Source organism: Cyprinus carpio, chromosome B21 (genome assembly GCF_018340385.1).
Source record: "Cyprinus carpio isolate SPL01 chromosome B21, ASM1834038v1, whole genome shotgun sequence".
NCBI lineage: Eukaryota > Metazoa > Chordata > Actinopteri > Cypriniformes > Cyprinidae > Cyprinus > Cyprinus carpio.
In genome coordinates, this window is record NC_056617.1 from 18,479,501 (window position 1) to 18,495,846 (window position 16,346).

The following is a 16,346-nucleotide window of genomic DNA, read 5'->3' on the forward strand; positions in this document are numbered from 1 at the left end:
ACCGGTCTAGTGTCCCTCACTGATGAGTGTAGTTTAGTACGCACCGGTCTCTCCCGTCCCTCACTGATGAGTGTAGTTTAGTACGCACCGGTCTCCCGTGCCTCACTGGTGAGTGTAGTTTAGTACGCACTGGTCTCCTGTGTCCCTCACTGATGAGTGTAGTTTAGTACGCACCGGTCTCCCGTCCCTCACTGATGAGTGTAGTTTAGTACGCACCGGTCTCCCGTCCCTCATGAGTGATTTAGTGCACCGGTCTCGCGTCCCTCACAGATGAGTGTAGTTTAGTATGCACTGGTCTAGTGTCCGTCATTGATCAGGGTAGTTTAGTACGCACCGGTCTCGTGTCCCTCACTGATGAGTGTAGTTTAGTACGCACTGGTCTCCCGTGCCTCACTGGTGAGTGTAGTTTAGTACGCACTGGTCTCCAGCAGTAGCAGCAGCTCGTCATGTGAATGTTGTTGAGGCGGCTCGAGGCTAAACTGAAGTCATGGGCTGTCTCTGTACGCTTCTGTTCGGAGGATCTTATGAACCTCCGATTATTTACGATGTTTTACCGTCACGAATGGAGAAATTTCCCAGGAACGAAGGATTGTTTTTTGTCAACTTTTGGTCAACTTTCTGATCCGCGCTTCCCTTCAACAGCACTTTCATCAGCGATTTCACTTCACCTCACATGCTAACCGAAGCTAACTCAAACCAGTGCCAGATTTCCCGGACTCTTCAAGAGATTCATGATGTCATGTTTTAAGTTATTTCATTTCACTTTTATATTCTTCATTTTATCGACACACGTGAATATATGGAGTTTTTATTCCCGGAAATCAGAGAGTTTAATATGAATTCCTCAGTGGATTTATCGCTGAAGAAAGCGCTGAGAACTCCTCCGACGCGACGGACTGCTGAGGTAAAAACACACAGAAATACCTTTTTAACTACACATATGACTAAAAGAACCACTTTAGAATGTCTATAACTGGCGCTAAACTGAAATAGCAGCACAATTAAGCGTATTAGTTTCGATTCAGGACTCATAAAGTAGATCGTTACAAGAATTACGAATTAACGTTAAGTGCTAAATGTTTGATTTTGTATATCTGACTGTACGTTAGCTGCTTTATTGATTTGTTTGGGGTCTCTAAGTGATGTTTATTTATTTTTTATGAGGTTATTAATGTAGTACAATGACAGATGTTCAGCTGCTCCACAGACTGATTCTCAGTGAAGTAAACTGCAGTTATTGATCAGTAAACATTAGCTCAAAGTGTGAACATTTGAACGAAGCTCCGTGTTTCAAGTGTCTCAAGTCTCAAAGTGTCTCAAATGTAATTTATTAATGAGAGAAATCAATGAAACGTCACTGTATTCCAGCGGTGCAGCCACGGGCTGTGTCTCAAATCCTAGTGAGCTGACTAACTAGACGTCGACTAGCATTTCTGGGCCTCACGGTCTACACAAACCTAACGTTACTCAGATAGTGTACACTGTGGATCAAAGCTGAAGATAACAGCTGAGCAAGAGACTAGTTTAGACTTTCTCGTTGAAATGTAGTTGGCTTTTAAGTAGACACCAGTAGCATTAGCTTTTTGTCTGCTTGATTCATTTTTGTTTTGATTTGCAGAGTAAGTCTGGGTCATGGTATTAAAAACATGTTGTAAGTTTGCCCTAAGACAGCTCAAATATCAGTTCAAAGTGCAAAGGTTTGTTTTATTATGCTCAACAATAAGATTTAGTTTTAACCAGCCAATAATTGAGATGTGCACTTGCCCTGCCGAAATGATGACAGGGTTTCTGTGGGTCCTAAAAAAGTCTTAATCTGCCCATCCACTAAATCCAGGCCTTTAAAGGTCTTGAATCAGAGCAGAATGTCTTAAATCCGTTAAGTCATCATGGCATTAAATGTTGCATGCACTGCAATAAATGAATATCATCCAAGATTTCTAGTCATTTTGCTTCTCCAGGAAATGTATCTAGATATAAAAATCTTATCTGATGAAAAACAACACACATTTGCAGCGTAATCAGAAGGTAGAGTAATAGTTATTTCCATATTCTAGTCGTTTGGATCAGAACTATTCAAACCTAAAGCTAATTCTTTTAGTAAGATGTCTTAAAAAGTTGTTGGAAGTGTTGCTGTTACAACTCGTTGTGTACTGTATAGAAATTTCCATTTAGAGATTATGGACGTATTGAGTTCCCTTCAGTTCATTCCTTAAATGTCTTGGTCTTAAAAGGTGTTTAAAAAACTTTAAATGTACCTTCATAAAACATTCCAACATTTTTTGTGAATTAAAATAGTTTTAGAAATGATTTATACTGTAAGCACATAAAAAAAAAAAATTATCCACTTTTTAAAAAATATATATTTTTGTTAGAATTTTTTTTTCATAAAATATTTTATTTCCAAATTTTTTGTGACTTCAAAATAATGTTTCTTTACAAAAATCTGTAAATGATCTATATTGCAACTACATCAGTTTGATAAAATGGTTTGTGGTTTGTAGTTTTCAGCATATCCTTAATGATGTTTTCAAGGCCATCACAAGTCATTTTTGTAATTTTAACCAAATCTCATCTGTGTTAACCAGTCAGACATCATGCTTTCAGTGACATATCAGCAGGATTTGCAATGACAGAAAACCAACAGCTTGCGTTTGCAATGCGCTAAAAGAGGTTTTTAGTGGCAATAAAAGGGCAGCTGGCACAAAACTGTGCCACCCTTGCTGTCGAGTTTGAAAAAGCAGGTCACTTCCGTGGCATTTTTGGGAAGTGAGTTTAAGAAACTACGAGAAGCTGGTTTAGTGCTGGTCGTCTGTGCTTCACTGAGAGAGTCTCTCATGTCTTTCTCCAGAACAGCGAGTGTGTGTTTACAGGTAGTGTGCAGCGCTTTGGATGTGTGCGCTTTCTTTCCGATTGTCTGAGCGCAATGAAAGCTGCTGATCAGACTAACAAACACAAACTGCACCAGCTCTCATTGCTCTGATACCAAGATGGGTCCAGATGGGTGTGTCGAGTATTACGTAAGAGCAAAACAAATATTCCTTGTCTCAATTTCCATAACATTATGCCGCCCGCCTCGTCCCTCGGGCTGCTTTGCCTGATGGGAGTTTGATGGTGCGCTCAGATGTGATGAACTGCTAAAGAGTGCAGACACAAAATGCATGTTGTGGCACAAATAAAAATCTCAAAATCCAGCAGCTTATTGCACAAAACCCTTGATGGTCAGGAAATCCTTTGTGATAATTTATCATAAGTGCTGTCTTAGCTTAAGAGTTTTTTTTTGCAGATATTTAGATTCAGCAGAGGACCTGTAAAGTGTGCATTTTTGCTTGTGAAAATTTTATTAGCGTGCATGGTTCACGTGGAGTCGCTCCATTCAGTTTAAAGCAAGGTTGTGTTTATGTTCAGTAGGCTCTTGTGTTTGTCCACATGTGCTGCTGGACTGTATTTCTCAATAATGCTTTTGCACGTATAAAATGTTTTTTAATTAATAAATAAATTACTGAGTGCACTGCCAGAAAATAGTTCATAACTTTGTATTACAAAAGCAGTATAATTTATATTTGATTAATTATTTATTAAGTACTTTCATAATTAAAATGGTGATTAAGTATATGGTTACTACAATTTGTACTCTTAGATGCCATTGAACCTTCCACATTAATTGGTCTTGGTTTAAAAAAAAAATTCCATTAAAATTTTTCTGGACTCTGTTTATAAATAGTATTAATTAAAAAGAATATCTAATTAATTGAAATCGTAGCACTTATACAATTTAACAATTTATTAAAAAGTTTAAAAAAATAATTGTCTTTTTTGACGAAATGAGATTTAAAACAAATTATAAATGAAAAAGTGTGAAAAACCCTTTTATTATTTCATATACAAAATGCTGCAAATGTCTTTGTGGAATTGAAATATCTTTTATGTCAAATAAACAAACAACAACAACAGTGAAATTTTAAAACAAATCCCAAATCAAATAAATTAATTAATAATACAAATAAAAGGCACAAAATGCATTTGAAGCAAAAACAAAATTGTCTGGCTTTAGTTTTGTGAAACTATACTACATAAAAGTTCTGAATGAAACAAAACCAGCAGATGAGACGCAGATTCACTCTCTGACAGCAGGTGGCGCTTATGGAACAGCAGCCATACAGTGTTTACTTGGTCACCAAATCTGAAATTATCATTATGTATCATTACATTATTATTAAGGGCCTATGAAATCTTTATTTATTGTTCTCAAAGCCCAAACTGAGACACGTAAATTCTGTGACATTCCGCGGTATACAGTAAATTCCATTTTATGACTGGATTCTGTCTGCATTTTTCACATCATGCGATCAGAGGGCCTTAAAATGATTTCGTAGCCCGCTTTAAGAACCGCTGGTGTGAGAGACTGAACACTGTCAGTTTGCCCTCTCTTGTGCTCGGCGGGACATTAGTCATTCTGTTTGAGCGGCCCACACCCGCGGAGCTCCTGACCTCACCAAACCGGCACATGCATTATTTTTATGCAACGGTGCAGAACATCCCCCAATCGGTCTGATCTTCCGTGTTCATTTCTGTAGCTGCAGATGCTGCTGCAGGCTTATTAGATGCTTGTGCTTTACTAGGTCTGCCTTAGGGGGTCTTAACCAGTTCTGCAACCAGGTGTCAACTGGTGAGCCATGCGGTCTGACGTGACGAAAAAGCCTTGAGTCAAACTCATTCAGCTGCTTGTCATGTGACTCTGTGGGCTAATAGAGATTTCTCATATTGAGCATGTTTAAAGCTCAAGAGCGGTCATAAGGATAAAACTAAATTATTATTTTTTAAATCCATTTTTAAATGTTGCATGCACTGCAATAAATGAATATCATCCAAGTTTTCTTGTCATTTTGCTTCTCCAGGAAATGTATCTAGATTTAAAAATCTTATCTGATGAAAAACAACACATTTTTGCAGTGATATCAGAAGGTAGAGTAATAGTTATTTCCATATTCTAGTCGTTTGGATCAGAGCTATTTAAACCTAAAGGTCTTCGGAACACAATTTAAGATATTTTTGATGAAAACCGGGAGGCTTGTGACTGTCCCATAGACTGCCAAATAAATAACAGTGTCAAGGTCTATAAAAGGTATTAAAGTCGTCGTCAGAATACTCTGTCTGCTATCAGACGTGCAATCTGTGTTATATGAAGCGACGGGAACACTTTTTGTAAGCGAAGAAAACAAAAATAATGACTTTATTCAATAATTCCTTTGTCAACAGTCTCCTCTGTGTCTCTCCATATCACCGTATGCTCTTCTGTGTCATCCGCGCCACAAGGATGCGCTGTCTCCATCTGTATTTAGCTTTGATTTGAAAGAAAACAGCGCCCCCAGATTGCACGTCTGATGGCAGATGGAGTATTCTGACGACGACTGTCATTCCTTTTATGGATCTTGACACTGTTATTTATTTGGCAGTCTATGGGACAGTCACAAGCCTCCCGGTTTTCATCAAAAATATCTTAATTGTGTTCCGAAGACGAACGAAGCTTTTATGGGTTTGGAACGACACGGGGGTAAGTGATTAATGCCAAAATGTTCATTTTGGGGTGGAGTATACCTTTAAGAGAGCACACGCAATTAGAAATGAAATAAATATCTGAATAGAGAAATTAATTTCTTAGTTCCTGCATGTGCTAATAAGTGATATTGTTACAAATCATGAAACAGGTTTTTGTTGCCTGACTTTGATGACTCATATCTTCAGCACAGTTTGCAGTGCAGTCTGCAATGTTAATAATATTACATTTTACGTGTCTCTTAGAAATGCACATTTGACCATAGCTTAAGTTGACAGTAATAGTAGCTTGAGTTAGGATGCAGATGTAAATTAATGTTCATACAGTGTGTTTAAATGCACTGAGTGTCTAATAGGGCTGGATGAATAATAAAATAAAACCAAAACCGCAATACAGCTTAGTGTGATTATGAAATGGCAAAGGCTGTGTCATATGTCAGACTGAGGCTGTAAACTGACTCCATCATGAACTACAATGCCATGAGGTCATATATGTCCTGTGCTGGTAAAGACAAAACCAACATAAAAGGACAGAGAATGAGGTCAAACCTGAAATGTTAGTCTTGCATTGTTTTGATCTCGAGGCATGCTGGGAATGTGATGGAAATTTTTGATACATTGTGGAGTCCTTATTAACCGCTCAACAGTTTCCCAGTAACTACCTCATAGAAACTACCTAAAATAACCAAACTCCCAAAAAAGACCCAAACATGTTATTACATTAAAGTTATAGTTTAGTTTTGCACAGAATAAATTAAATACATACTTTATAATATACACAAATAAATACTTTTATTCAGCAAAGACAATAAGGTAGGGCTGGATGATATATCTAATATTACCGATAATATCAGAATAATTTTAACGATGATGTAAAATTTTAAAATATCGTGAATATCGAATATTTCAAATTCAAGCATGCTTTCCCAAAAGAACGCACCGAACGTCCAAAAAAGGAACATGTATCTGTGGACTGCTCTACGCGCCTCTACTACGAGAGCTTTCATGAGAGCGGTTGCCAGATAACAAGAGTTTAAATCCCCAATCTGGCAACCATGCACACATGCTCACTCCTCATTGCGGAAGCACCGCTGAAAACACTAACAAGCTGGAGTTTAGCGGTCTAATGAAAGCGTCGTTCAGCCGGGGTGTATTCCAGAAAGCACGGTTAACTTAACGTCAACTATAACCTGAGCTTTCGATTGATTAACCCCAAACCTTGATTACTCGAGGTTTGTGGTTCCAAAAAAGTTCATTCAACTCAGAGTATGTTCCTGGTTAAGACTCGAGACATTCTCAACAGAGCGACGAATCGACGAGTCACTATGGTAACGGATGCTAAGAAAAAGCGTGCCATGCTGTTTCTTTCTTCTTCTTATGTTCAGTGGTCGTTTACGTGCTTAGTGCATATCACCACCTAACTGATGGTTGTGCAATCATTTTTATTTAATTTTTTCGTTTAATCTTTAATCCTTGAGAAAATGAATGATATTTTTTGTTTGATGCTAATTATATATTAAGTCATTATCAAATATGTATTTTGATTTAGAATTTAGACTTTAGAATTTAAATTGTTTTTTGTTTTATTAATGGGGCAAAAGAAAATCATGTTTTTTTATTATTTAAATGCAAATGCATACATATCGAGATATATATCGAATATCATAAAAATTTTGACAATATCGAGATATTTTTTTTTTATATATATCGCCCAGCCCTACAGTAAAGACTTAATGTTACAAAAGATCTATATTTCAAATAAATGCTGTTCTTTTGAACTTTGTTCATGGAAAATTCTGAGTGTATTTTGTTTCCCACAAAAAAATATAAAACAGCAAAATTGTTCTCAGCTTTGATAATAATCAGAAATGTTTCTTGAGCAGCAAATCAGCATATTAGAACGATTTCTGTAGGGTAATGTGACACTGAACACTGGAGCAATGATGCTGAAAATACAGCTTTGATCAAAGGAATAAATTACATTTTACGATATATTTACACAGAAAAAGTGTCATTTAAATTCTAACAATATTTAACAAATTTAACTATATTTTTGATCACATAAATGCAGCCTTAGTGAGCAGAAGAGACTTCTTCCAAAAACTTTTGAATAGTGAATATTCAGATGATGTTCTGCAGATCAGTAAAGAAGCATCAGTTCGTCTCAATATGCTAAGACTCTTATTTTGCAATGTGTTTTTCAGTGCGATGTGATTAAAAATGAACACAGATTCTCTGGCTCTCTTATCAGTACTGAACCAACTGTTGTGCTGCAGATTCTGTGTGAATGAAATCGGAGGTGCATTAAACACTTCTGAACACGACAAAATACAACACAACCCTCTACATTGGAGTAAATCACTCGCATGTGTGACTAAATCTTCACAGCATGAAGATGAGTGACCCACTCTGTGTTTCTGTCATTTAGGCTTTAACTGAAATATCACCATCATTCATAGAGAAGTTAATAATGAGCAGAGGACTGCATCATTACACGCATCAGAGGATGGCTGTTTTAGTGTTGGATTAGCATGATGGTAATTGTTAGGGCTGCATGATATTGGAAAAAACTTGCATTGCGATATTTAGTTTCTCTGCGATTATATAGTGCGATATGTAAAAAAAATCATATATAAAATAGACGTGGAAGTAAACAGAATTCGGTGTTCACGTGCATCTGTGTTGTTCTCACTGTTTCTACACTGGACGCGAGCGGTGCAGTGCGACAAAATACAACAGAACCCACTATAATCATTGATGCTGTCTGACTGCACTGTATGCGGTGCAGGACGACACAACAAATCCTCAACAGTAAACTGATGCCTCCTATTTATGACATACCGTTTAACAAAATGAGATTGAAGACATTATACAGTAAATGAAAGGATTCGATTTTCTCAATATTTTTTTTTTTAACAAAATGAGATTGAAGACATTATACAGTAAATGAAAAGGTGTTCTTTTATTAGGCTATTGTTGTGCGTTTCTTTGTGAAACTGAAATATAACAAAACTACATCGAAATTTTAAAAATCTATATTTTTAGACTAGGGATGCACGATTTTTTTAAAATATCCGATATGCCGATATTTTTAACTCATTTTGGCCGATACCGATTAATTTCCTTTTGTTTGGAAACAACACCAGTTCTCTCCTGTGCGGAAATTATAAACAAATAATTTTTAATTTCGGTTAGTTTTTAACAAAAACATATTTGTTAGAATTAAATAAACAATAATGAAGTTCTTTTATAATGACCGTACATTAAATATATCAATCGCTGCATTTTTCCCCCCCAGAAAGATGAAGTGGTAACCTTAAAATATTATTTTACAATTTAACATTTGAAGATGGTCTAAGGCAAAAGAGTTGTAAAAACTCTGACAATCTTTTAGAGTTAATAATTTAATAAAAAAAAAAACCTATTACACATTAATGAATAAATCTGTAAATATATAAATTTATTCAATTTAATTAAAGTGTCATGTTTTATTTTTATTCATGTAAGCAATAGCTTCTGATCTTTAAATAAAAAAATACTCATGATTTTATGATTTTATGTGATTAGTAGTAAATTTTCATCACCTGCTTTCAAATGGAGCGGCATTTACTACAACGTTCATTATTGCAGACAAAATAAACACAATATCGCGTTTGTTATCGCAAGTGATACATTTGAAAGCAGGTGATGGAGATTTTCTACTAATCACAGAACCAGCTTTACTGATGAAATGTGCATGATAATCGAATTCGATTATTTGCACAGCCCTAAGTATAAATACAGCAGTCAGTATACTAAACATCACACATCCTGCAATGTGACTGTCGTGGATGCGCAAATCATGATATCAGTGCTGAAACTATATATCGTGCAGCCCTAGTAATCATTCTGTTGTTTTAATTGAATAATGTGAGTATAGAGCTTTTTATGTCTCATAATCACACAGCAGCCTTGGGACTGAATGCACAAACACGTCAACTACAAAACTTACACATCTACAGTTACAGCTTACACGTTTGTATTTGTGACTCAGTATTGGTGACTCAGAAGGGCCCGTAAACTCAAAAATGTTCAATTTTTTTTCCAGAATAAAAATAAAGTTTTGTTTATCATCTGAAATGTACTGTGACTTAAATTCCAATGAAATATGAAATAGTGAAATATAATTTCAAACGGCATAGAAATACACACACATAACATATCAGTTCAGAGGGGAACTAAAATACATGTTTATAGTGTTTAGAAAGTTTCTAAATATGTTGTTTAATTTACTCAATGTAACAAAACAACTTCAAAGCAAAATGCAATTGTGACATATACGAGTTTTTTCCTCTCAACAGTGCAATTTCATTAGTCTCTGGTGTTATCCCCCCCCCCCCCCCAAAAAAAAAATAGTATTTTGCTTTTTTTCCCCCAGGTGACACGTGCCACAGTGCAGCACTAATGTTCAGTGGGTTTAACAACCAATTTGCTCTATATTGTGTCATGAATTATATGTAGGCCTATTGCATCACTAAACCGTCGATATTGACGCCAGCAGATGTTTTCCACAAACGCTTTCTCTGATCGAGACAGGAACAATCCTTAAATCTTAAACTATACCACTTCAGCCAGTACACAAGACATGGTTCATGTCATGCTGATCTGCCTGATCCTGATCATTGGACTGATGGTTTAGTGCTGCGGTGTATTGTGGGAGCAGACTGTGACAAGTCAGAGCACGTAAGGATAGTGTGTGCTATGCTCTTTCTGTTTCCCATGTCATTCAGCGCACTGGAGCTGTCCTTGTGCCCCGCGGCTCTGAAGCATCTGCATCATAGTGTTGTCAGAAATGTAGATTTTTTTTATGCACATTGACACTGATATATTTGAAACTGTTTCAGTATTAATTTTGTGCAGCGTTGTTAATCTAACACCAGCTAAATTGTAAAACTAAATTGCATAAGATTTTCCCTGAAGTATCACCGGTATGTAATAAATGCAAGGTTGCAGAAGGTACACTTCTACATTCACTATGGACATGCTGCAACCTTCACAAGTACTGGACTGATATTTTCGACCTACTTTCAAAAGTGTATGAAAAAGAGATAGCTCCAGATCCGATGATTGACATTTTTGGGGTGATTTCAGTACCTTCTTACAGTAAATTTGAAAAACAGGGTATTTCTTTATTTATGGTCCTTGCAAAAAGGCTGACTCTTCAGAGGTGGAAACTGGATATTGTTCCAACGTTTGATGTGTTGCAAAGTGAGCTAGTGAACAGTATTCATATTGAGAAGTTACGATTTATCAATAACGACAAGCTAGAAATATTTAGGAAAATATGGAAGCCTGTATTAGATTACTTTGGAATGTGATAAATATATACTGGGTCTTATACCTCATTACATAATTGTAACTCTTAATTCACTCATCGGATGTTACCACTGTGATCTGTCTGGAACTCCTCTAATCTATTTATCAGGAATTCTTATCTGTAACTAGAGTTGCTTCACTTTTATGTATTTGGTATACTGCTAATGTTTCCATTTTGGACCTCTGTTCAGTTAAAAAAAAAAAACAATACCAGCTGCTCTTTCCCGCTCTCTGTTCTCTCTGACACACCACAGTCTGAGTATTTAAATTTAATAAATATAGCAGGGTCAGAAAGTAACTTGTGTCAGTGTTGTTGAGATTTGTGTTCTTTCCTGAATTCGAGCGCTTCATGCTGGATCTCACAGCACTGGTCATGCGATCGAGACCAGTCACGTATATGCTTATAGATATTGCATGACGGATGAGTTGGAAAAGTCACGTGACGTGGTTTCACCGTGTTTGCGTAACTTTCCATCTTCTCCATGGCAGCGGGAATGTTTGTGTTTCCCGTTTGGTTTAGCGTCCCCTCTTGACTTTCCACGCCACACGTCACTCTCCTTCTGTCTGCGCCGTCGTCACTTATTTCACTCATTACTCTTCTGATGAAGATCAGTGCTCACGCTCCTCACTGTGAGTGTGATCAGTCTCGATGAAAGCACTATACATGACCAGCTACATTCATGCTGCAGAGTGTGCCGTCACAGGGCATTCTGGGTGCTTTCTTACTGGCCCAACTTCTGCTTTCAGTGTGCATATGTGGGTTTTTTGACGTATTTTATAGTCCGGCAGGCAAAACTGCAGCTTTTTTATTAGCTTTGGCATTCTTTTCACAGTTAAGTGATACGTTTCGAAAGCTCCCGAATGATCACACTTGTAATGCCAGTCATTCTTTTAAAACCTGGTCTTGTGCTTTTATTACATTTTCTTTCTAGACATATATTATATACAAAAACAGCATTACAACATTTGGTTTAATCGCCGAAACAAAACTGTATGATCTTCTTTTAATTTAGTACATTACTTTAATCAGTTCATTCAGTGGCGAACAATATTTACATGTTTCGGATATAATTAACAAATTACAAATCTGTCTCTCTCTTTGTCAACTTTAAGTGCAACTTGAGCTTTACTATCATTCTGGTATTACACAGACACCTTACAGGACCAGATATATATAAAAGCATATATTAATAAGTAATCAAACTAAACATCGTCTGATTATACAGGCATTTAAAGGAATAGTTCACTAAAATATAAAAATGTGCTGAACATGTGCTCACCCTCAGGCCATCCAAGATGTAAATGGGTTTGTTTCTTCATTGGAACGGATTTGGAGAAATGTAGCATTACATCTCTTGATTTGTTTATTGCAATGACACAGCTTTTCATTTTAGAAGATGTTAGCTGGTGGACTGTATTAGTGTGGATCACTTGTGGATTACTGGGATGTTTTTATCAGCTGTTCAGACTCTCATTCTGACGGCACCCATTCACTGCTTATAGGATCCACTGGTGAGCGAGTGATGTAATGCTACATTTCTCAAACAGTAGAAAAAGAAACTTTCATGAAAAACAGTGCAAGAAAACATTTAAGGGCATGAGGATGTTAATACTCACTCAATATACACAGCAATATAATAGCAATAAAATAAAATAATTTATATAGATACTTTAGACGACTGTAATGTATGTACATGTAAACTTGTGTTTCTCAAGTAACTCTAGGTAGCAGTCTGCTTGTTTGGTGCATGCCAGTCACACCAGAGTTTATTTTAATTGGACCAAACCTGCCATTACAGTCCTGTGTCACAACAAACTCCATGCAAAGTCCAGGATTGGTTTCATTTCACGTCATTGGCGACCATGGAGGAACTAAAAAGAAAATCTATTATCACATCCGCACAACCGAAAAAATTGTGCCTATTAATCCATAAAAATTAAGCATCGCTCCACTTCTAACCTGAAGCAATGATCATGTTTTCAAGGTTGCGTTTCAAAAACTAGGAGTCATGAGTAGATGTTGTTTCCTGTTCAGATGTTTGTTTTCTTGTCCATGTTTCTGAATGGATGTTTTGTAGTGAAGTGCACAATGGCTGCTCTGTGCAGTCATGAGTTGAAGTGTGTTGTGGTTTTGTTTCACTTTTTTTTTTTATTGCTGAAGAGTATTTAACTTTTCATCATGCATTTTAGAATGGCAGCGCATAAAGGTTTGTTTGAGCTGCGCCCTCTACTGTACAAACGTGAATTTACATTTTCTGACATGTTTTCATTTCATTTTAGGTGTGAAAGGGCTTTTACATTTGCCAAAAATATAACTTTTTATATTAGAAATAAACAAGCAAGCCCAGCCCAGATGAGAAAAAATAACACAAAAGTAACATTATGCATTACTTTTGAATTGAATTGAATTGAGTGTTAGTATTGCACACTGCAATTTTACAATGTAAAATGCACCATCATTTTGCTTCAGCGTGTTACTTGGGTTAGAGTCACTTTAAATACAAATAATGTCAATCCGATCAGACAATCACAGTGTGAACAAACGGTGCTGATTCTGATCTGAGCTAAGAGAGCGTCAGCTGTGGCTCACTAATGTGTGTGTTTGTCTCGTTCAGGACCTGAACACCATCTACACTCATCTGTTCCACATGGATGTGCTGTGTCACCTCAGAGAACATCAGCTCAGGTGAGGCCGACCTCAACATCACGGTTTCATCTGATCAGTAACAGATGCATCAAATGATGCTTAACCTTTAGAAAATGATTATTTGTCAACCTTAGGTCATCAAAATATTTGGCCTATATGATCACACTTTCTTTAGTTTCGAGACCAATTCCCACTATTGCCTAACTTTTTTTGCCTCAATAAAATCCTAAGTTGCTGTTTATTAATAGTTAGTAAGGTAGTTGTTAGTTTAGGTATGGGGTCGGATTAAGAGATCTAAAATGTGAGCCTGGAGCACAAAAGCAGTCTTTAGTTGCTGTAGTATGTTTGTAGCAATAGCCAACAATACATTGTAAGGGTCAGAATTATAGATTTTTCTTTTATGCCAAAAATCATGAGGATATTAAGTAAAGATCATGTTCCATGAAGATATTTTGTAAATTTTCTACCGTAAATATATGAAAAATTAATTTTTGATTAGTAATATGCATTGCTAAGAACTTAATTTGGACAACTTTAAAGATGATTTTCTCAGTATTGACTCTCAGATTGTATCCTTAGATTCCAGATTTTTCAGGCTATACAATTTTTATTTTTTTTACCAGTATGTGTATTATTCATTCAGCCTATACAATTTTTATAATTTCAACCAGTATCATTCATCATCTCAATTTCAAAAAACTGACCCTTACATTTATGCATTTAGCAGACGCTTTTATCCAAACAACTTACAGTGCATTCAGGCTATACGTTGAATTTTTTTTTTTTACCAGTATGTGTGTTCCCTGGGAATTGAACCTTTTGCGCTGCTAACGCAATGCTCTACCACTGAGCCACAGACCCTTACGACTGGTTTTGTGGTCCAGGGTCACACATATGATCATGCAGAGTGAGATAGCATTTATTTGAAAAAGAAATCTTTCAAAATATGTCACTTTTAACTAATTTAATGCATCCTTGATTAATAAACGTATGAATTTCTTTGAAAAAAGATCTTACTGACCCAAAACTTTAGTGTACGTTCACTTTGAACTGATCACAGGTTTATTCACAGCAGGACGTCAGTTCAGTTGTTCTGGATGTAGAGCAGATCAGGCACTCCCAGACATCATCATCACAGCTTTAGTCCTCCTCTCAGACTTCTCTCTGTGTTACAGGTCCATGTGCATGACGGCCAGGTACGAGCGCTATGAGGCTAACCATGTTCTCTTCTAGTAAGTACATCTCTGCATGTTAGTAGTGTTGGTAGCACACACTGATAGATAGCAGTTGAGTCCTGGTTTATCACCTTTACCTAAAACTGAAACCATTAAAACCATTTTCATTGCTTTGAGATAAATAAAAATGAACTGATATGGAAAAAAAAATAAACCTTGTTGTCATGGCAACATTTATAATTTTTTGTTTATTTTGAAATACTAAAATAACTCAACTTTAAAAAATTAGACATCTAAAAAAAAAAATAAAAAAAAATAATAATAATAATTATAAATGACTAAAATTTTAACTGAAATGAAAGTGAAAACAGAAAAAAAGAAAGAATTCAAAATATTAACAAAACTATAAAGGCCAGGACACACCAAGCCGACGGTCGGTCAATGTCAGGCCATCAGAGAGCGTCTTTCAGGCTAGTTTTTTTAGTATTTTTTCACATGTTAGCTATCATTGGGCTCACAATGACTGCCGTTTACAGAGTTCAGCATTCTACTGTTAATTTTCTTCCCCGAGCATTCCAATGCTTGAATATTTTCATAACAACACGAGTCGCTTAAAATAATGAAAGCTATCAACATAACTGATATTCAAAATGGTAAGCAAGTCGTGCTTTGTTTATGTTTTGTTTATCTGCGTCTATCACATATATCCCTTTTTTCGGATTCTCCTTTTAAATGATGAATATAGACTATTGATTGCTGCTGATACAGATGGTTAATTCCTCTCACACAGTCAATGTAGTCTGTGCGGTGCGCGGCTTGGTGTGTTGTAGTCTTAATGGTATATCAATCAGTGCGTTTACATGCACCCTCTAAATGCGATTATTTTCGGCTTGGTGTGTTGTAGTCTTAATGGTATATCAATCAGTGCGTTTACATGCACCCTCTAAATGCGATTATTTTGGCAATATTGCAATTAAACTTTACCTCATGTAAACGCAATACTTTGATCTAAATAAAGGGATGCACCGAATGTTCGGCAGCCATTATTGTTTTGGTAAAAAAAAAAAGGTCTTTGGGTGTTCGGACGAATAAATTGTACCGAACAATGACGTGACGTGATCAAATAGAGGCGTGCACTAATACAGCAAACATGTCGGCAGTGTGAAAGCATTTAAAACTGTCCGAGAAAGACACAAAAATCATTACAAGCGCCAGCAGCGAGAAACTGTTTAGCACAGCATCACATGTCATTGAGATCACATTCCATGAGAAGAGGAAGAGGTGGTTGTTACCGTTTACAGTTTGATGATTGAAATCGTGAAATGGTCTTAAACAATTAAATAAACAGCAGAACGTTATGTTTTCTAATACACGCATGAATTGCATGTATACAAACAGCACTGCATGATCTCGCTGCGCTGTCTCGTTAGCCAGGGTTCAAAATCCAAAGTGCGAGGGAAATCTGCACTGAAACTGTTACTCATCAGCTGCTCAGTAACAGTTTAATGATTTTTTTTTTTTTACAAGGCATGTTACAATGTGATACGTGCGACAAACATCTTCCCAAATTCGTAATGAGAATAATTTATTAATCTGCTGTTGTCAAAAAAAAAAAA

At 36.3% G+C, this 16,346-nt stretch overlaps 1 protein-coding gene across 1 annotated transcript in view; it reads left to right on the top strand.

The window, feature by feature from the left end:
* The first annotated feature begins 291 nt into the window (after positions 1 to 291).
* The window catches only part of LOC109080673 (rap guanine nucleotide exchange factor 6-like), an 86,106-nt gene continuing 70,051 nt past the window's right edge, over positions 292 to 16,346 (top strand). Inside the window, exons 1-3 of the mRNA XM_042747512.1 lie at positions 292 to 904; positions 13,524 to 13,594; positions 14,731 to 14,787. Of these exons, the coding sequence (XP_042603446.1) occupies positions 800 to 904; positions 13,524 to 13,594; positions 14,731 to 14,787 (233 nt within the window). The 5' untranslated portion in view covers positions 292 to 799. The remainder of the gene's footprint in view (positions 905 to 13,523; positions 13,595 to 14,730; positions 14,788 to 16,346) is intronic.